The sequence below is a fragment of the Trichoderma evansii genome, assembly GCF_050947405.1.
Source record: "Trichoderma evansii strain SZMC 28006 chromosome Unknown GGI43scaffold_16, whole genome shotgun sequence".
Lineage (NCBI taxonomy): Eukaryota > Fungi > Ascomycota > Sordariomycetes > Hypocreales > Hypocreaceae > Trichoderma > Trichoderma evansii.
Genome location: NW_028145190.1, coordinates 786383 through 807301, shown reverse-complemented (window position 1 = coordinate 807301; position 20919 = coordinate 786383). Strand labels below are relative to the sequence as shown.

Below are 20919 nucleotides of genomic sequence, written 5' to 3'. Positions count from 1 at the left end.
CTTCAGATGTTGCGGTTGATGAGTGAGAACTACTTTTAGTGGTGTGGCGCGCCAGAAATTTCCCTGCTCGGCGCACCAGCCGGCATCACCTGACCTAGGGTTTTCCGATTTAGCTGCCCTGCCCTCGCGAAATTTCTGGCTGCACATACTGATCGGTCATTGTGTGGAGCGCACTAGTGGGTAGCGATTGATTGATTTGGCACAATCAGCTTTCCTGAGCCCTAGGCGAAGTTCTTTTTGACAAACACCGATTCCAGTACGTGAACTGAACTCCTTTCTCTCTTCTTCCTTCTGCGTGAGAATCTAATAGTTCAATCCAGACACCGCCAAAATGGTCAAGAAGAGAAAGAACAAGTACGAATCCCTCTTCATCTGTTCCGTCTGTTCCTTCTAGCATGTCGCTATTAACGATTTTTATCTTTCTGTGGATGGATATAATTTCGTATCGACGGCTGCTGTTGGAAATTGACGATGCAGAGTGATCTTGAAGCACACGAATTGGATGCTAACATATCTACAGCGGCCGCAACAAGAAGGGCCGCGGCCACACCAAGCCCATCCGCTGCAGCAACTGCTCGCGATGCACTCCCAAGGATAAGGCGATCAAGAGATTCACCATCCGTAACATGGTTGAGTCTGCTGCCATCCGTACGTTGAATCGAGCGCACAATACACAGAACTCGCATCCGCTAACTTCTTCTCTCCAGGTGATATCTCTGATGCCTCTGTCTTCGCCGAGTACACCGTCCCCAAGATGTACCTGAAGCTGCAGTACTGCGTCTCTTGTGCCATTCACGGCAAGATTGTCCGGTACGTTGCCTCCCCTGGGAGTGTTACAACTGCGCCATCATGGCGTATGTGCTTCAGATGAGCCTTGGTTGTACGATGGGACTTTTATGTCCCAGCTCTCGAACATTTATACCCCTTCCCGCCCCCATAAAGGTACGTTAGAAGCTGACAGAATTGAACAGTGTCCGTTCCCGCGAGGGCCGCCGTAACCGTGCTCCCCCCCCTCGTGTCCGCTACAACAAGGACGGCAAGAAGATCACCCCCACCGTTGCCCCCAAGGTCTAAATATGGGAATAATGGTGTTGAGCGGAGTCTGGTTACGTTTAACGGCTTCATGTAAAAATTTGATTAGATGAATACCCGGGACAAAGAGAATCCTGGCGGCTAAATGAATCGGACTTTTTCTTGTTAAAAATTTCAAAATTATGTGCCCTTTGCCAAGTGACTACATTGTAGAGTGTGTATGGAATGTTGGTACAAGGATACTGTGCAAGTCGAAACGGACGGTAAAAATTTCAAACTATTTGATGCTCTGACTATTCGATAGCGTAATACTCTCCTTACGCATACTTCATACAAACAATACCGAGCTATTCACATCCAAATCATCTCAACAGTCAAATTCAAAAGAAGAGACTCGGTCTCACCAAAGCAGACCCATTCGACGCACACTCATACGGATCAGCACAAACTCCACTACCACAGCAACTTCCAGTCAAACAAATAAACGTTGGGTGTCCAGCCTTGGAGCAATCATCATCACTCTCACACTCACTCACAAAGTTTTCGCATTCTGTAATCTCAAATGCCACAGAAGCTCCCGAAGCCGTCTTTCCGCAGACACAGCCTGTATCGCCCAAGTGAGCGCTGAACGGATATTCACAAGTGCCCGCGGATTCATTTTTCTTCGCATCGCTTCCAGGGCTACAGCACGCGAGCTTGGCTGGGTCTTGAATTGTCACATTGAACGGTTTGGGGTTCTCTGGTGCCCAGTTCAGTCTTGCGATGGCGTCGATGGTGGTTACACCTGCTCGGAGGCTCATCTTGAGCGGCATGTCCCCGGCGTGAAGATCCTCGCAGATGTCGTCTTCAAAATTACGATACTGGTTGTATACGTCGATATACTCTTGGATAGCGCTCGCTTTCCCGGGTGGCTGAGTGCGAAGCTTTGAGAAAGCCTGCTTCAAGATCTCCCAGAGTTGTTCATAGTAGATGACAATGAGGTTGGCTTCTGCTTTTTGCGCATCATCGAGGCCCTGGTTATAGAGCTCGGTCCTCAGCGATTCTGGGTTGATGAAGTCTTGACCGTTCGCTTCCAGAGTTGTGATAACAGTGGACAAGTCAGGACAAGCACCGCCAAAAGGATCCGTAAAGAGAAATTCTTCAATGTCATTCCTGACGGCCCATTCACATCTCATGGTTCCCGAGTCTGAGCCAGGGAATGTACAATCAAAGAGCCATCGACCAGTATCTTCATCAACTTCAATATCATTACAGTCTGTATCTCCAACCTTGAGTGATGGATATTGTCGTACAGTCTGCCTAATCGGATTATTGCACTGGTCTCGCAGATAAAGAGTCTGGTTGAAGTCTGCATCATTCATTCGTTTCCGTTGCTGGCTGCCTGTGGAACAGATTTGTCCAGACAACGCAGCAAGTTGTTGGTACATGGAGTCTATTGTGATGGAGACATCATACTCGCACTTCTTAGTCGAGAAATGAATGCCTTTCGCATCAATGATCATGGCATTATAAAGAGAGTCTACAATAGCGATGTAACTGCGATTAGAAACATCGATGTAATGGGTTCCTTCAGCAGCATCTCGCAGCGTGAGATATAAAGGATCAACACCATCTGTTTGGAAATCCACAGATTCAATATATGGGAACGGAATTGTTGCATTTTGTTCTCGAAGATTTGTGTTATGAAGAAGTGCTCTTCGAGTCGATCCGCCTTGCGGCTCAGGCATTTGATAGCATGTCGGCTTGATAATAGCACCCGTTCGAGTTACCTGAGTGAAGTTCGCTGCGGGCAGAGGAGGTGGCCCTGTCTGTGTTGCATTGACAATGTGGCTGATGGTACTGCTGTTGAAGCCGCTGGGCGTAATAAAGGGAGGAATAGTAAGAGTAGCTACTTGAGTGCCGTTTGTGACTGTGGTAACTGCCCCCAAATTTCCAAGTCTTGAAGAGGATCCTGATATCGCTCCAGACGTGAGGCCAGTTGTAGCCGTAGCAGATGGAGAATCTTCATTCCCGGTTCCCCATGGAGAAGATGTGACTGAGCTATTCCAAGCAGCGATACCAGATGCATCCCCAGAGGTTATTACCGGCATAGATCCAGTATAGGTGAAACTTGGTATTCGTGTGTCAGTGAAACTGACAGAAGTTATGCTGAACCCTTGATTAGAGTTTTGTGAGCCGTTAGCTGAGCTTTGAGCACCCGATGTGCCATTAGACGGCTGTCCATTTGAGGCAGTAGTGGAAGCATGCCCTTCTCCAGAGTTTGTTGCTCTTCCAGATTCGCCATCCGTTGAGCCGTCTGTAGAACTAGCATCACCTCTTTCTGTACTGGCCGATGCTGTTTGAGAAGATGCACCCGAGCCATCATTTGTATTGGAAATTCTTGTTTCCGTTGCCGAACCATTGTGAGAGTTGGTGTCACTGTCATCAGCTGAATTAGACGCTGATGTCCCTCGAGAAGTATCATACGATGTGCGCGTTACTTTTCCCGTCATTGACCCTGTATCTGATCCAGCTGTATCAGACTGAGTAGTTGACCGAGCTCCAGAGCCATTAGCGGCAGAATCCGTTGGTGACTCCAGATTACTTGAAGAATCAGTATTAGTTGTCCGATCAGCAGAGGCCCCATTGTTACTCCCAGAAGCATTAGTACTGGCAGATGTTCCACCAGTCTCCGTTCTCGAGCCGTCGTCACTATTGGTCTTCGACGCTCCCCCATCCTCGCCATTCTCAGATCTCGCTTGAGTAGCGCCATGTGTAGGCAATGGCCTATGAGAATTACGCCACGATGTATATGGTCCAGTGCCGTTGGATTGGCTAGCCTGGGAACCAGTCGCAGTAAGTGCAGCTGTTCCATATGATGCGCAGCTCGTCATAAGACAGGCACACTATGGAGAACATGTTACTAAAGGGTTATATAAAAATACTCAACTATAACAAGGAATACTCACATATGAGGACAACTTGGCCGAAGAATATGACGTGAATTGTGTCGGGGTCGATGATATCTCGCACGGAGTTCTCATCATACTTGAACAAAAGTCTCCGCCATCTCGGGAGAGCGACGTATACAGACTATCATGGTCACAGGAAACAGCATTTTGAGCCGCAGGAAAGGCAAATGCGCCACGAAAAAGAAGAAATTGTATCGCAAGACGCAGCATTGTAGCAGATGAAAAGAGTGATGAGTATAATCTATGAGAAATAACAACATATCTGAATTCCTGTTATATTATAGATGGGCTGCCCGGTATTTATAAAGACAGGTCAAGTCAGACGGCAGGTATAGAATTGGCCACTCATCCATCGCACAAACTCGCAAGTCTGCTCTCAAGAAACAAGACATGGTGCATCTGTAACTCATTGCCCCTGACTAGAACCGAGCCCCAGACAGGATCCCCCGAAGTTAAAATACATACAGCCTAACCTACAAAGTGCCTTCAGATCCGAATCTATATCAAGCCACAGTAAAGCTCCCAGACAGTATATCCTAAAGCAGCCCAAAAGCACAGCTGGTGCCATTATGTCTCGGCAGCATTATATCCGTCTTCAGCTCCTCCCTACAAACTTCTCCTCGGTCTTATTCCCCAGGCCGAGTATCCAGACAGACCACTTGACACACAGTCAAGAGGAGACTTCAGCCACGATCCTCCGCATCTCCCTCTCACCCGTCACACAAAGATCTCCATCCGTGCAACACCAAGCAGAGCTACCACCCCATCAACATCGGTCTCATGCGTGCATAGCGATCGCGAGATCCGGCACTCTCTCCTAATGCAGCCATCGTGCGAATGAGGCACGTGGCACATGTGAACGCCTCAAAAGGGGGGGGTGCAGAATAAGACATTTCTCGCATTGTCCATTCTGGGGTTGGTGGAGGAGAACGAACATGACATGTTCGAGAGACGTGAGCACACGGTGCGAGTGTTCCAGGCGAACAGCCTTCGCTTCTGGAGTGCGCTATCATCGTCGTGGGCTCCCTCTCTTTCGGTAAGGATTTTCAGACTAAAAGAAAAGGAGGCAATGTAAGGTACAGAAGCAAGGGCTCTTGACAACAGATTTTCGGGGGAGGGCAGAGGGGGTTGAAAAGCACGCCTGGCCTTCGACGTCTCACATACTGAAAAGTCTAATTGTCGTTTGCTCATAAAAAATCATTAAAAGCTATATCCCTTTTCGACAAAAGTATCCGCCATAATTCCAAAAAGACCAGACCCGAGTATCTCTCCAATGTTTGCCTACCCTTTTCCCATATATGAGAGTCATGGACACATCAAACTGCGGTCAGATTCCGCCATCGGTTCGCCTAATAACATAAGCCCTCTGTCACATTAATTTTGAAAGACAACTTATCCGTGCTACCTCATTGTTATTGTGGCCGTATTCCCACCTCCTCCCAGCGATCTCTGCTGCTGCTGCAGTGTCAGAGGCCTGTCGATAAAGTCTTTGTTCTCTATCGTGACACTCTTCGTCATGTGGTTGACTTTGTACACGCCGACAAGGCGCGCTGCAAGCTCAAACATGTTGTTTCGTAGCGAAATAACAATGAACTGTGCGTTCTTTGTACGCTCTTTGATGTAGTTCGCCACGATCGAGACCTGATATTAAGCAATATTAGCAACTTCGATTTCATATCTTCATATTATGCCAAAAAGGGGCTGTGAAATGATTGCAAAGTACGCTTGCAGAGTTATACTCACGTTTCGGAAGTCCAAAGCAGCATCAATTTCGTCCATGACATATAGCGGCGTTGGCTTATAGTGGTGCAGAGCAAACACCAAGGCGAGACTACTCAAAGTCTTCTCTCCACCGGAAAGGTTGCCGATATTCTTCCAGCTCTTTTTGGGCGGCATTACGCTGAAAAGGATACCTTCGCTGAAGGGGTCCAAGCTGTCAACCAGTTCGAGCTCTGCGTTGCCTCCCATGGTGATCATTTGGTACATCTCCTTGAGACGCAGTGAAATTGCACTGAACCCTTCCATGAAGCCTTCGAGTCGCAAACGACGCAAGTCATCCAGTCGTTTCTTTGCTGCATCGCGCTGTTCAAGTGCCGTTTGCAAATCAGACGCGCGGTTCATGTGCTCTTCTACACGGCGACGGTATTCAGCCAAAACTCCAAGATCGACGTTGACATTCTGAGTCTTCTCTTCCAATGCGGCGATCTCGCCCTTGAGAGTCTCCTTACTCATACCAGCCAACTCGTCTGGCGTATACCTTGGCAGTTCGTTGGGTTGGCGAGCGGGTGCGCTTTCGGCATGTTCAGTTTTGTCAGAGGTAACTGACATGGCGTCTCCGTCATCCATCTCAACATCATCTGCCTCAGCGTCTGTCATCTCAACATCTTCCTCATCGCCGCCATTTGCCGAAGGCCCGGGCATCTCAGTCTCCTCCGATTCCTCGGTCTTGATGGGCTTAGGAGCCGAGTTGCCGATCAAATCGTCGATATTTTGGAGTCTAAGTTTGGACAACTTATCCTGCCAGTATCGGAGTCGCTTCTGGTTATCAGCGAGAACTTTCTGATTTTCTTCGAGCTTATTCCGCATCTCAATCTCTATCGCTCGAGTTTCATTTAGCTCTGTAACCTTGGCATCTAACTCTGTCTTGAGCTGCTTTAGTCCCTTCTTCATCTCCGCAAGCCCTTGCTCGGCCTCCTCGACGCGGGCTTTTAGCTCTTCTGCTTTCTCTCCTTGGTTGTCAAGGCCATCTTGTAGCTGCTCCAGATCGCGTACTGCAGCATCTCGCTCTTTAGTGGCCTTGGTGTGCTCTTTCTCAAGCTTGACCTTCTGTTTCTCGGCCTTGGCTTTCTTGACTTCTGCGTTGGAAATTTCGTCATTGTGAGATGAAATCTCCTCTTTAATAGAGTCAACCTTGGCTCGCTGAGCTCGCAGCTTCTCTCCACCGACTTGCATGATCTTGTCTTGCAGAGCTTTAATCTCCTCCTCGACACTGGATGTCTCACCACGAAGTTTATTCACTTCTGCAGTCACCTTAGCTACTTCTTTCTGCAGTATCGAGATTCTCTTAGAGTCTTCGGCGGATGGTTGGTACTCCTTGTTGACTTCCTGGATGCGTCGCTGAGTATCAGCCAAGTTTCGCGTGGCACTCTCCATTTCTAAGCCGATCTTTTGCATCTTGGTGTCCAATTGTGGGATTTCCCGGTTCAATTCCTTCAGTCTGTTCTCGCATTCTCGCTGGTAGTCCTGGAACTCTTGAAACTTAGTTTCCCACCCATCACGATCCTCTTCAAGTTTGGCGACATGTTCTTGTGTTGTGTCGGCAACGAGCTTGGAGGACATAAGGCCTCTCTTCACCGTGTTACCACCTCCCGACATAGTACCAGATTTGTCAATTAATTCGCCGTCCAGCGTCACAACTCGCCACCTCTTGGAACCATAAGCGATACGATTAGCCTGCGCAAGGTCATTGGCAACAAGAGTATCTTGCATAGCGTGATAGAATGCCGGTAGAAATTTGTCAGCTTTTGCTTTGACAAGATCAAACAGGCGCGGCGCATTTTCTGGGGTGTTGATCGGTGACATGTCCCGTTGTCGAAGTTTGTCTAGACAGATGAAGTTGCCACGACCGAGATTATTCTTCCGTAGGTACTCAATGCACTGTTGACCTGCCTCTACTGTTTCGGTGACAAAGTTGTCCAGCTGAGGGCATGCGGTAGAGACTGCTACGTCGTATTTCTTATCAATAGTGCCAAGGTTTCCTAGACGACCTTGGAATCCATCAATTCGGCCTGATTCTTTCATTCGCATAAGGGCAGATAGCACATTGCCCCTCGTCTGAGTATTAGCCAAACTTGAGCGAGCCTCATCTGCTTTCTGGCGAGCGTTAGAAATCTTTGATCTTATCTTTGGTTCTTGTTCTGCGAGAATTGAGAGCTCAGATTTCATCTTTTCGGCCTCCTTTGTCAATTTTGCTTTTTCAGCCTGGCAAGCTTTGAGCTCCTTCTGCTTGGCGACTTTGCCCTCTTCAATGGATAATATTTTGGCTTCCAGCTCCTGCAGAGCAACTGCGCCAGCATTCGCCTTTTCCTGGAGAATGTTCATCTCACTTTCAGCAACAGCAATGGCAGATTGCTTCTGATTGATCTTCTCTACCCATGGCTCCAGTGACTTTTGTTTGGCCGCAATCTGGTCAGAAAAAACTTGGGTCTTTCCCTTCAGATTCTCTCTAATTTTGGTAAGCTCAGCTTCTTCTTCTTTCACCGTAGCCTCCAGTGCCGCGATTTCTTGTGTCCGTGTGACAATGTCCTCTCCGCACTGCTCGATTGTCTCATCAGCCTCAGTCGCGGATCTTTCAGCCTTATTAATCGATTTTTGGAGCTTTTTTCTCTTATCTTCCAGGAATTTCTTTTTCTCGTCAAATTTGACCCGCTCTTGCTCAAACTTTGCCAATTGTTTGACGAATGCTTGAGTTTGCTTGTCTTGGGCTTCAAACTCCTTACCGACTTGAGCGTATTGGCGCTCAAGTTCCTTGATAATTTGCTCGCTGCCTTGGTGTTTTTCAAGTTCAAGATCCAGTTGAGCTTGCATCTGGTTAATTGCCTCTTCTGTGACCGCGATGTTGTCGGTACATTCGTGGAGATAGAGCTGATACAATGCAGATTGCTTCATGGCGAGTTCATTCTCATCTCGAATAAATGCGAGTGCCTTGTCTTTCTTCTCTTCGAGACTATTCTTCTCCTTCTCAACATGCTGAACACGAGCACTCTTTTCAATGCAAACCTCATTGATAGTTTCGACCTCGGCTGCGGACTCTTCAATTGGAGTTTTATATTTAGAGGTTCCAATGATGTCTTCAAGGTACTCTAGTAATCCATCTTCGTGCTCATTTCCAGCTTTGGGCTTCATCTGAGCAATTGATTCGACCTCTCCCTGGAGAATCAAGAAACGCTTGTGGTCGAGATCTACGCCACGGTCACGCAGAAGTGTTGTGACAATTGTGAAGCTTGACTCCTTGCCATTGATGTAGTATTTGCTGGAATTATTTTTGAAAACTTTGCGGGAAATGATAAGTGTTGAATCAGGGATTATTTCATGGCCACCCCCAGGCTAAAGACGGTCAGTTGACGATATTTAGTACGTAGAGATATGAAAGCACTTACCTGATCCAAAACTTCTTGGAAATGCACCGCAACCTCACAGAAAGGAAGATTGGGGTATTGTGCAGAACTGTGAATTAACGCAGAGATCTTTCCTTGTCGCATCTTGCTAGCTCGAAAACCAAACACGAAGAGGAGAGAGTCAATGACGTTAGATTTTCCAGAACCGTTGGGTCCAACAACGGATGAGAACGACGCATGGAATGGTCCCACTTCTTGCCGTCCAGCGTAGCTCTTGAAGTTTTCGAGGACCAAATGTGTGATAACTATGCGAGGCTTTGGTGTTAGATCTTCGACCACAGGTATCGTCATTGTCCGCGACTTGAGGACGATATCCATTGGCTTCTCCATAATGGTATCCATTGTCCTGACGGGCTTGGCAGATGGCGGTGGCTTGGCTTTGACCGAATTGATGTGCGATGTGATATCCCCCAGAGGAGAACCCTGTCGCTGTGCAAGCGGAGTTTCTATTGATGATTGCGTTGGCTTGGGCGCTGGAGTCGACTGAACAGCTTGGGTTTCTTGTGGTCGGGTTTCTTGAGGCGTTGCGGATCGTAATCTTGCAGCAGGCTTCGGCGTCGTCGAAGACTTTTTTGCTTTCGGAGCAGGTCGTGCTTTTGGTGTAGATTGGTCTTCTGGCGAAATCTGGTCTTCCAGCGCAGCCTCTGGACTCCTACTAGACTTTGGCCGAGGAGTCTCTGGCCGGGCTTCTGGCTGTGCTTCTGCTTCTGGTTGGACTTCCGGTTGGACTTCCGGTTGGACTTCTGGTGCTTTGCTGACCCTTGAGCTTCGCGATGCTACACTTCTCCTCTTCCGTGATGAAGTTCCATTCCCTGTCGATGAACTGCCGTCCAGTCGATCGGCTGCATCAGGATGGTCATTGGAATCGATACTAGAAACAGTCGAGGCTCTCTTAGTCCGGCCGCGGGGTTTCGGGATCGCAGTGACGTTTGCTTGTGAAATTTCATCTTCGCCTAGTATATCGCTGCTGTCGACGGTCTCTGACGGGGTTGGAGCCTTCTTAGAGCGCCGTCCACGAGGTCGAGCAGGCGCTTTTGTAGATGTAGACGTATCAGCAGCCGCCGCAGGTGGAGCTGCCCTGCGCGCGGTCCTGGTTTTTTTGACGGGTGGCTCTTCGGGTTCAAAGGGTGACTCTTCGCGAACATTTGACGTTAAAGAGATCTCGTCTTCGTCGTCGGATTCGATAATTGGCCGCCTGGCGACGCGTCGCGATGGTCTAGAAGAGGCCATGATGCTAAGGCGGGCTGTCGCTCGCGGTGTTCAAAAAGAGATGCAATGAGATGTTGTCGTGGTCGCGTAACAGAGATAGGAAATGGAAATGCAAAATGGTAAATGGCCAGCCCTGTCGATTTTCAAACGGCGCTTTGCGGCCTTCGCCTATCGTCGTGTCGCAGGCCGAATTTGCAATAGACCGCTAGAAATTGGTTCTGTAATGGACCCCGCGCTCGCTGGCTTGTTTGGAAATGTCCCAATGCGTGTTTGTAAACAACAGGTACGTACCCTCCACCCCACCAAGCCCACCGTTTTTCATTGTTTGGCTTGTGGCTTTCAGTGGCTTTCAGTGGCTTTCAGTGGCTGTCGCTGTGGCTTCAGTGCTAAGGCCGCTGGCGCTTGAGCTTTGGTGCGGCTACACGTGACCGCGCGACTGCCATAGCTTGCTTGTAGCTACAGGCAGCTGAAAGCTTTGGTTTTGGCGCAAGTTTGGTATAGAAATACGCTTCTTCAAGCCTCTCTCATAGAAACACCCTGTCTCCAGTTCTTCCTCACCAATCCGCGACAATGTTTGAATACACCGACTACCAGAAAGTCTTCCCCGCGGGGGCCCAAGTACCCTACGATCGCAAGCGCATCCACGAGATCGAAGCGCGCCGGAAAGATTTAGGCGGGCAGCTCTTTATGGATCGTGTTTTGAAAGCGCTGGGAATCAGCAAGAGTCAGTCTAGACCCATGACTCCAAGGTTCATATACACATATTTGATTGTAAAGCTGACTAGCATACGGCACAGGCAAGATCTACCCTCCGAAGAACGACAATGGCGTAAAACAACTCCACCAACAGATTTGCGAAAGCAACATGTCGATGCACCACAAGTTGTCGTTGTTATATTATGTGCTCTTGGACTTTGATATAGTTGACGGCCAGGCCTCTCTTTCAGAAACTTTTGCTTCTGCTTCGGGCATGCCTCAGAAGTACGAAATCTTTATGAAGGGCCTGTGGTACATGGACTGCCTAGCTTTTTCGGTTGGTGACATGAGTTATGGAATCGAATTTCCCATTGCTAACAATTGATAGACTGCTCTGGAATATGTCGCCCATCCATCTTTAGTACCAGATTTTGCGGATGATATCGTCATTACTCTTGTGCAGCATGCTTCGGACGGCGACTATGACCTTGCGCTGTCTTACTTCCACACTGTTCAGCCGGTTTTAAAGTCTTCCAAAGCTTTGGAGCTCATCTTTGGCGCCATGGCTCAAACCAATGTGACTGAGGCGCTCCTATATTCTCGCACATACCCAGAGTATACCCGCGAGCTCCTCTTTCGGCAGCTGATTGCAGAGACTCTCGGTAACAAGTCAGGGCAGGCAGACGAATTGGCATTCCTGCCCTTTGACTCTGTTGAAGAGGTTTGGTTTGACGAGTATCTCTCTACTGGCGAAGGAAGAAACCTTAAAAAAGCAAAGGATACTCTTCTTGTCCGCAAAATTGCCAGCGACCGATTTGAAGAGATTCGAACACAAAGGACGAGCAGCCAGTGGGGACCTGTGTTGGAAGGTATCAAGCTGGGCATTGAGGGTCAATTCGAATAAGTCTCAAATCAGTTAACTACCTGGACCACTTTGCATAGCGATGGCGTTATTGGAATGGATGATAAGGGGTTATTATTAACAATTAATCGTCCTTTTGGATTATGAAGTGCCCCTATAGGGAGCAAACATATTTGAGGGCTAGAGTTTATGCCCTTCCCTAAAAAAAGACAGCGTCGGTTTTATCTATACCATGATAATAATCTCTTCTAGATCTCAAATCTTATTCTTGCAGGCACAATTCGATAAATGCTTTCCTCTAACCAAAAATTTCCTATATCTCTCCTTTCCCTTTACTGCGCCTTCTTAACAGTGGAAGTCGCCTTAACCTTGGCGAATGCTTTTGCGGTCTCGCTAACGCTCTGCTTGATAAGCAGCAGAGGAATAACAATCCAGAAGAAGTTGCAGAGGAAGTAGTAAGCCCAGAAGTAAAATCGCTCCGGTCGGCAGTACACAACGTCGTTGACAATCTCCTGGAACGTGCAGATGGCGTAGTACAAGACATCACCGTACAGCTGGCCCAAGCTGATGATGAGCTGGAACGGGTGTCGCAGCGGGTGGTCGACAATGATGAAGTAGACGCAGAAGAAGGACATTGGGCCCCAGAAAACAGCAGTGACAGTCTCCATGCAGACGGTGAAGGCATCCTGGGTCATGTAGCGGGAGTCAGAAAGGGCATATTCCTTCCAGAGCTGGCCGAAAATGTCTGTCTTGCTAGCCATGTCGAATGCATTGTAGGAAAAGTAGCCTATGTATCTATTAGCATTTTTGAAAAGAAAAAAAAAACAGTTGCAAAATTAAAAATTGGCGCGTGAAACCATTAAAATTCACTTGCTCCATTCTCACTCACCTTCAAAAAAGAGATGGATGCAGCCACAGAGCGCAAACCAAAGCGCGACGGAAATCTCGCCGGTGCCCATTGAGGGCCTCATCTTCTGAATGAGACCATACGTGATTCCGAAAATGACCACACATCCTGCTGCAAAGATGGATACCAGAGGCAGCGCTGAAAGAGTGTTGGGCACATAGGTGGGCAGCTCAATGGCAAAAGGGGAAAACGGGTGCAGTGGCAGCTCCGCCATGACTTGCTCGACCGTGCTGTTCATTGTTGCCGCTGCTGAGCTGGGAGGAAGCAAAGAGAGGGTCAATTGAATGAATGGACTGCTGGTGAGATGAAAAAAGAGTGAAGCAAGCAAAAAGCTGCTATATATATCACGGCAACAGGAGTCTATATGTTTGCGAAAGCATTTTTCCCCATCAACACCTGGCCTCCATGGATTGGCTGCTGTTAGTGCCAGTGTTACGGCCGAGCGAAATACGAATACGGCTAGTTGTGTGTCCTCAGCAATTTCAGAAGGGGGCGGTGACGAGTCGTGCCCAATGGGGCTTTTGATACGACTCTCTAATCTGGGGCAAGATTTGCTGGCTTGGCATGGGGCAGCGATCAGATTCACTGACTTGACATTCATCTTGCTATATCCATGCCCCCCAGGCAAAAGCACAGCCAATGCGGTGAGGTGGAATGCGCGTAATACTATTTCGCAGCTCTATTTTGTGGGGTAAAAGCCATATTGAAGATCCAATAGAGAGATCTATTCTAAAATTTTATAGCGTTGCTGGAATGGTGTATAGGTTAGCATTGCTTATTTGCGCCACGCAAGAGCGTATTCGCCTTGTCGTTGTGATAACCTCAATGTAAGCTTGAACTTTTCCAAGTTGGGGTTTTCCACAAGCATAGAAATCTGATGAAATGCAACATGTCCGCGGATTCCGAATTATAGTACTTGTCGCTGCGCCACTGTTTACCCAGCAGCAGTGGAGATGGAGACGTAATCTTGCCGGGAAGATGCCAAGTTCTATCCGACTGGATGTTACGAGGCACATGGCCCGACAAAAGTGGAATGAGCATGGCTAATATCAGACATAAATCGTTATTTCTGCCTCTTGTTCTGTAAAACAAATTATTAACAATGGGGATATAAAGTGTGAAAAGAAAACCCGCCCATCCAAGCTCCTTGCTCGCGTATCGCTTACAATATATAACAACAGGGCCCTAGATCTCAACCTTGCTGCGAATTAATACAATTCTAGTGACCCTCCATGCATTTTCCCCCTTGACGAAAATTTCCAAATCATTACACCATTAACACATTCTTTTTCTCCCACTCAATCAGGCATATCGATGAGCATCGCTTCCTCTGGGACTGTCTTGGTAGCCACCCTCTATGACGTTACCAGGTAATTCCGCAGGTGCATGATACACGCCCATTTCGTAAACCTGACCAGGCGACTGTTTAATCTTTGGAGGTTCATCTTCAACAACGGAAATCTGATTGTTCGGGAGCTCACTTCCAAGAGGCATGGTGCGGTTCTTTGAGCGGCGGTAGTAGTAGATGAACGCACCAAACGCCAGCAGAAAAGCCACGCCGAGGCCAATACCGACGCCCAATCCAATCTTGGCCCCATCGGACAGTCCTCCCGACGATTTTGATGAGGTACCGTTACCTGTTTCAGAAGCTGTAGATGATTGTGTACCGGTGTTCGATGCAGTGGATGAGGCGGTTGTCGAGGCTGGCAAATCGCTTGCGTGGAAGTTTAGCTGGAACATCGGGGCGAATAGGACCATCGTGCGTGTAGAAGTCGAAGATTCCACTTCCGTAGTTCCCGTGCTTGTCTCGGTCGTCGTCATCGTGGTAATGGTAGGAAATGTTGCGATTCCATAGTTGACGAGGTCGGTATCGGAACAGTATGCAGTTGGGAAAGTAGTTGAGTGTGTCACAGTTGCCATACATGTGTTTCCGTTAAAATTGGTACATGTGAATCCTCTGGAATAATAATTAGCGATTAGCCAATTTGCGACTCTTTCTTGCTGAGATGCCGAATGGATCATTTTCGCTCCCAGCGTCAATTTACGGAATAGGAAAGCTCAGTATAACAAAGGTCATATCGAGCTGGTATCAACTTACGTTGGGCAGCAGCCAACAGCGGTCTCTGACGGCACCAAACTGAATTGAGTCTCCCATGGTGGTCGTTGCCCATAAACCGCCGTACAAGCACTCGTGTATCCCGCAGGACAAGCCAATCCGGGAGAGTAGAATCCCCATCCCACAAACGGCCATGACGGTGATGAAACTCCCGTGGTGACTGGCGGCCAACATGCCGTATTATCTTGCACTCGGCCATTGCTTGTAGGGTTGCAGGACTGCCCATTGTATGCGTTGTCGCATGTTGGACACCCCGGCATAAATATCGAGCAAGTCTGGGGCATCGTCCATGTTGTGGTGAGAGGGCCGAGCAAAACGCCCGCCGCGCCTGTTTGTGCCATGATGTCGATGTTGGGCGAGACGCCTGCTCGTATAAGAGGACCCGAAAGATAGACGGCGGCAACAGCAACAGCAGCAACAACAACAACAGGCTAATTATCCGAACAGGAGGTTAATAAAACACCATATCGCAGAGCTTCGTGACAGATTAAAGTGGCAAATGCAACAGTGGAAGGAAGCGCCTATGCAAATATAGCGGGAACACAAACAAGGCCTCCGGATATCCCTTCACGTGTATGGAGTAACAGCAGCAGATCCTACACAATTTTTTTTCTAGTGCTACGGTACATTTCCCGCCTCAAGCCAAGAATATACTACTTACATGCAGCCTATGTGGACTGCTCTCAACGTAATCCACCCCTGAGGCTCCAACAGTGCCAGCGAGCACACCCACCAAGTTGCCAGGACTCGGATCCTTCACCTCGCATGCCTGTCAAACAGCCTCTTTTCACTGGCTACTAGCGAATCAGCATGTAATATCCCGATCCGACGGCCTAGTAATCGACAGATATTGCCGGTTCAAGGAAACCTGTAACCGGGCAGTGACCTATGAGGTGAGGCACACAGCAGCACGAGACATGGGGCAGAGAGGATTGTACAGTTTTCCTGATTCTGCAAGTGGTGATGCAGACCAAAACAACGATGCTAGGCTCAGCGCTTAAAGAGGCTTTTCGAGGGCGATGGTATCCACCGCTGATCCTGGCCTGTGCTGCCCAGCTGAACTATCTCGACAGCAAATTGACAGGGGAGCTGATCTTACTCAGAGACAAGCATCTTACCATCATCGAGAACGAGACTTAAAGATGCTACTATTTAATAGTTTCCTCGAATGTAGCGCCATGTCTCAGTCTTGCTCCTCACCGCAACTTATACCAGCTCAACCTGAGACAACTTGACGACAGACTGACCACAACGAATACAAACTTTTACCCAACTTGTTGCTGCAACTCTAGCGGGCCGCTGGCGCCAAAGACAAATGTGTTAGCGCAGACAGTAGCGTCTTCCTTTTCGGCCAACTCCCTGGCAGTTCAGTTGACGTCTGGTGCCATTCGATCCTGCGGAAAGCTCCATACACGAAGAATGATTAGGGTTGCACAGAGTGCCTTCGAGGCTCAGCCCCCAACACCTCTATTGGCTGATTCGGTTAACAAGCCTGGTAAGTGTACCAATCCTTCTGCGAGCGCCTTCTCGCGCCTAGTCAGACTTTGCCAAGAGTTTACCAGGGGTTCCCATTCTTACGGTTCCGTTGTTTTGTACTGTTTTCCTATTACAGGCAGTATAAAGTATCTATACACCACCATGGCCATAGTCTACTATCCCTAGAAAGCAAACCATGGTTCTGGCTAGATCGATGTTACAGAACGAAAGATGGATGCGTCAATAGAAAGACACTATCCTCGTGGCGCCCCCATCATGGTTCTCAATGTTCGCAGCGATTTGCCTGATAAGCGCCGCCCAAGTGCGGCTCAGCTTTCATTGCCCAACGCATGCCTCTACATAGCCGCATAGCCGCATGAATGCCGCCATGGTCTTTGTCTAGCGGCCAAAGTGAACTCAATTTGGTGTGGCTAAGCTTAACCGTTTCTATCTCTGCATATGCTAGACAAGTATGGGCAAGTGTGGTATTGCTGGATAGTTGATCCATACTCCATGCATCAGCTTCGACGGCTGCCATTCCCATACCACGTTGTAATTTTTGACCAAAGCGGCTTTCAAATCAACATAGACAAATAAACTCAAGGGTCGATCAAGGAAGAGCCCCAGTAGATGGTGTGCTTATGTCGCAACGACGCTGTTCGCCGCCCATAGCCATATGCAACTCAACCCGGCAGGGAGATTAAGAGAAGGCTGTAGCAACGGTTTAGCAACGGTTTGAGCCTCTCTCCGCGTATTTATCCATGCCCAGTTTCACCGGGGTCAGTAGTCCCTACAAATACAGCATATCACCCCATGTTATAGAAGCGAGAGAAAAATTTGCGCAAGTATTCTATCCAGTTGCAAGGGTTCAACAGGATGGAGAATTGATCAACATTGATTACTCATACTATTATCGCCAAATAGGTCACATTGCATATTACGAAAGAGGGACAGTAATATGCATGGTAAATATTTTTATTTTGACTATGTTTGATAGAGCTGCTAGAGCGGCACTTGCTGGTGATCGCAGACTGGCATCACGTGTAATTGGATTACGACAATCTACAAACTGTAGACTGAAAAGACTCGCTGCCACTTAGCAGACTAGTATTACCGACCACCGCTTGGTGTTTGGTCCGCATCAAGTCGATGCTAGGATAGCTGATACAACTGATCGTCTGTTAGCACAATGTCGAAAACACATTTTGCAGTTAAAAAGACGAAGGTAATGGGAATTATCAGGGATAAAGTGCCTTGTCACAGGCGTTATCATCAGAGCATATGGCTAAGTTGACCGTCGTGATATTTGTACATCATATTAAGGGAGAGAGAAAAAGAATGAGGATGTAGTCGCTTACCATTAGTATCATATGCCACAGAATGAGTAGCATGGATTGAGCTATGTCATCTTTTGAGCCAGTTAGCCAATATCTCAGCTATGCAAATCCATAATATGGCGCGAATGACTTCAGATCAGTTCCGAACATTTTGTCTTCGTCGCAAGAAGCTCAGACATATGCTTGTCATTGTTTATTCGAGCTCATCACGAGAAGGCTTGAGTGCAAAAGAATATGTGGGCAAACTAACATCATCACCTTTTTTCATGTTAGCCAATGTCAACCGGCAAGCTTCAGTGAAAAGACGGTGATTTTGGGCCAAAAGATCAGGAAATGCATGAATGGTAAAAAAAGATTGTATCCTCATCGGAAACCCGAATAGGACTCGTCATCTAAAAATCATCACATGACTGGTGGGATAAGAAACGCAAGAAAAGCTTACCTTGATATAGATTAAAACATGTTTCTTCATGTTACCTACAACGCATCACTGGACACTGATATCAAGATATTAGCCCCAATATCCAGCGTCATATGATCCAACTTCAGACATCGACGAGATAGAATCAGTGGGCGAGGTTTTCTAGGCCTGCCGCAAAATGGCGTGTCTTGCTCATTATTATATCGGAGCCCAGTGCCGTTTCATCATCTAACATCGGAATGGCCGAGGAAATATTGACGATTACGTTGGCATACCTTGTCAAGTGAATCTATTCAATCGGGTCAGCTCAATGCCATACAATTGCAATGCAACAAGAAAAGAGAAATTGAGAGACAAAATCAGTAATAGCCTAAGAATATCGTCAAAGGAGACCTCAGCCGGTAATTTCCAGCGTATATAGTTGTAAAATTGATCATCATATTGTGTCGAGGTGAAAAAGGGAAAAGAAAAAACAAAATGTGCAAGGGTAGCCTACCATAAATTACAGGTTGATGGCAGAGACGCCGGCATCATACTCAAGCTCGATACCACTTGGTATTCAGATCCTATTTTAGACAGTTAGCAAGACGATCATCTCGTTGCATGCGTAAAGAAAAATATTTCAGCTGTCCGATAATGGTTCAGACTGACGTGCTAAACGGTGTTTTCACTCCTTGTGGTCAAAGACTCTAGTTTGCGGATTTAGGGTTTCATCAGGTAGGTGGACGAAGGAAAAGCAAACAGAAACAGCGCACACAAACTTACATTGAGTTTTGCCATTGCAATTTTTTTTTTTTGCAGATGGAAGAAGAAGCGAAAGAAAAAAAAAAGCTTCGGAAATGTTTTCATAGCTTTTTGCGGGCGGGGCTGTGGATCAAACATAATTCGCTAACGTAATCTATCACGTGATCTCGCGTCGTATCGTGATTGAGGGCAACTTTCACGGCGCGGCTAACAACGTGTTTGTGCGAATTATTGCTTGAGCCATATAGAGCAGAGAGAAAGAGTATCGAAACACTTATACTGCCATCTATCTATTAAAAATAATAATTAATTACGATGCCTGAGATTGCCGAAGGAATGTACCCTTTATAGAGCCCCCAGATAACCCTAAATTAACATCATGTAGTCGCGCGTATAGTACACTTCCTCAACAAGAGGCTGGTGGGAAAGACCATAGCCAATGCTTCTGCCATAGATGATAGCAGTGTCTTTGGCAAGGTCGGAACTAGCGGGAAAGATGTGGAAGAAGCCTTGAAAGGAAGAACAGTATGATAGTTGCGCTCTCACGCTTGGGATTTCATGCCAACTCTGACCGCTACTAGGTTATTTCTGCGGGCAACCAAGGGAAATATTTTTGGTATGTGGAAAGCCCATCTATCAGGGGTCACAGCAGAAGTTCACTAACACCTGATGGAAGGATAACATTAGACAAACCGCCTCATTTGGTAATGCATTTTGGCATGACTGGTAAGCTTGACTATACGATGCCCGTATCTGCTTATGCCACTGACATATCACATTTAGGCTGGGTGCACATTAATGGCGAGAAAACGGCATATACAAACTACTACAAGAAAATGAAAGAAAGCGATATCGCCCAATGGCCTCCCAAATTCTGGAAATTCCACATCAGCACAAATGATAAAGAGCCCGTCGAGGTAGCATTTACCGATGCCCGGAGGTTCGGCCGCGTGCGGCTCGTCGACTGCCCTGGAGAGTCCATCCGGAAATACTCCCCACTTGTGGAGAACGGACCTGATCCTGTTGTTGACAAGGATATCTTCACGGAGGAATACCTTCGCAGCAAGATACAATCCCGCCACGTCCCCATCAAGGCGCTGCTGCTTGACCAGACTGTCATTAGCGGCATCGGAAACTGGGTTGCCGATGAGACGCTCTACCAGTCCAAAATCCACCCTGAACAGTACTCGGATAGTTTTGGCAACAAGGAGATTGCGCGCCTGTACGAGGCTATCCGCTACGTTTGCCAGCTAGCCGTGGACAAGCTCGGCGATTCGGATGAGTTCCCTGAGCACTGGCTCTTCAAACATCGATGGGGTAAAGGAGACAAAGGTTCGGCACCCAAGCTTCCAAATGGCGAGAAACTCGCCTTCATTACGGTTGGTGGACGGACCAGTTGCTATGCTCCAGGCGTACAGAAGAAAACTGGCGCTGTTGCTGGCTCTGCCAAAACAGAAACTGTGAAGAGCAGCTCAGATAAAGTCAAACCTACAAAGGGCAAGTCTGTGAAGGTCGAGCCAAAAGAAGAAGATGATGAGATGGAGGAAGTGGAAGAGACTAAGCCCAAGAGATCACGAAAGAAGTCAGCAGAGGTCAAGGAAGAGCCCGAGGAATCCGATGGAGAGAGCCCACCTGCCAAGAAGAGGCGGGGCAAAGTTGCAGCGGAAAAGTCGAAGCCTACTCCTGTTAAAAAGGAGATCAAAGAAGAGGTGATAGAGGAAGATAGTGGTCGTCGTCGGTCCAGCCGCTTGAGGAAATAGACGTTGGAAAATGGAAAACGAGTGATGCGATGCTCAAGCACAGCGTGAGATTTTCTTGAAATGGGTTGCATTTGCCTACATTGCGTCTTGTATAGGGCAGCGACGATGATTAGTTAGATGTACATGTAAATATATGATATTCTGATATGTAACTCTGTTCTGCTCTTCGTTTATATAGAACGCTATCGCGAGACTTCTCTTCGTGTACCATCCATGTAGCCTCCGTATATT

At 47.7% G+C, this 20919-nt stretch overlaps 7 protein-coding genes across 7 annotated transcripts; 3 read left to right on the top strand and 4 right to left on the bottom strand.

The window, feature by feature from the left end:
• Positions 1 to 331: 331 nt before the first annotated feature.
• On the top strand, positions 332 to 1074 carry GGI43DRAFT_385812 (40S ribosomal protein eS26; the record flags this gene model as incomplete). The annotated part of the gene is made up of 4 exons (XM_083203705.1): positions 332 to 354; positions 521 to 648; positions 708 to 810; positions 972 to 1074. The coding sequence occupies 4 exons, from the start codon at positions 332 to 334 to the stop codon at positions 1072 to 1074; spliced, it is 357 nt and encodes a 118-aa protein (XP_083058701.1).
• Positions 1075 to 1412: 338 nt separating this feature from the next.
• Positions 1413 to 4193, bottom strand: GGI43DRAFT_424209 (uncharacterized protein; the record flags this gene model as incomplete). The annotated part of the gene is made up of 6 exons (XM_083208336.1): positions 1413 to 1431; positions 1462 to 1480; positions 1511 to 1532; positions 1569 to 3367; positions 3860 to 3917; positions 3981 to 4193. 6 exons carry the CDS (start codon positions 4191 to 4193, stop codon positions 1413 to 1415), a joined length of 2130 nt encoding a protein of 709 aa, XP_083058700.1.
• A 4784-nt stretch (positions 4194 to 8977) lies between these two features.
• Positions 8978 to 10647, bottom strand: GGI43DRAFT_111092 (condensin subunit SMC4). Its single transcript, XM_083198918.1, has one exon. The coding sequence runs from the start codon at positions 10388 to 10390 to the stop codon at positions 9068 to 9070; it is 1323 nt and encodes a 440-aa protein (XP_083058699.1). The 5' UTR covers positions 10391 to 10647; the 3' UTR covers positions 8978 to 9067.
• A 90-nt stretch (positions 10648 to 10737) lies between these two features.
• On the top strand, positions 10738 to 12105 carry GGI43DRAFT_110967 (nuclear pore complex assembly-domain-containing protein). The gene is made up of 3 exons (XM_083198916.1): positions 10738 to 11093; positions 11167 to 11402; positions 11454 to 12105. The coding sequence occupies exons 1-3, from the start codon at positions 10940 to 10942 to the stop codon at positions 11967 to 11969; spliced, it is 906 nt and encodes a 301-aa protein (XP_083058698.1). The 5' UTR covers positions 10738 to 10939; the 3' UTR covers positions 11970 to 12105.
• Positions 12106 to 12259: 154 nt separating this feature from the next.
• On the bottom strand, positions 12260 to 13072 carry GGI43DRAFT_385809 (Emopamil binding protein-domain-containing protein; the record flags this gene model as incomplete). Its single annotated transcript, XM_083203704.1, has 2 exons — positions 12260 to 12714; positions 12817 to 13072. 2 exons carry the CDS (start codon positions 13070 to 13072, stop codon positions 12260 to 12262), a joined length of 711 nt encoding a protein of 236 aa, XP_083058697.1.
• A 1064-nt stretch (positions 13073 to 14136) lies between these two features.
• On the bottom strand, positions 14137 to 15291 carry GGI43DRAFT_385808 (uncharacterized protein; the record flags this gene model as incomplete). The annotated part of the gene is made up of 2 exons (XM_083203703.1): positions 14137 to 14791; positions 14933 to 15291. The coding sequence occupies 2 exons, from the start codon at positions 15289 to 15291 to the stop codon at positions 14137 to 14139; spliced, it is 1014 nt and encodes a 337-aa protein (XP_083058696.1).
• Positions 15292 to 19151: 3860 nt separating this feature from the next.
• On the top strand, positions 19152 to 20801 carry GGI43DRAFT_410593 (Formamidopyrimidine-DNA glycosylase N-terminal domain-containing protein). The gene is made up of 5 exons (XM_083206632.1): positions 19152 to 19260; positions 19312 to 19453; positions 19510 to 19544; positions 19605 to 19654; positions 19712 to 20801. The coding sequence occupies exons 1-5, from the start codon at positions 19244 to 19246 to the stop codon at positions 20686 to 20688; spliced, it is 1221 nt and encodes a 406-aa protein (XP_083058695.1). The 5' UTR covers positions 19152 to 19243; the 3' UTR covers positions 20689 to 20801.
• Positions 20802 to 20919: the final 118 nt, after the last annotated feature.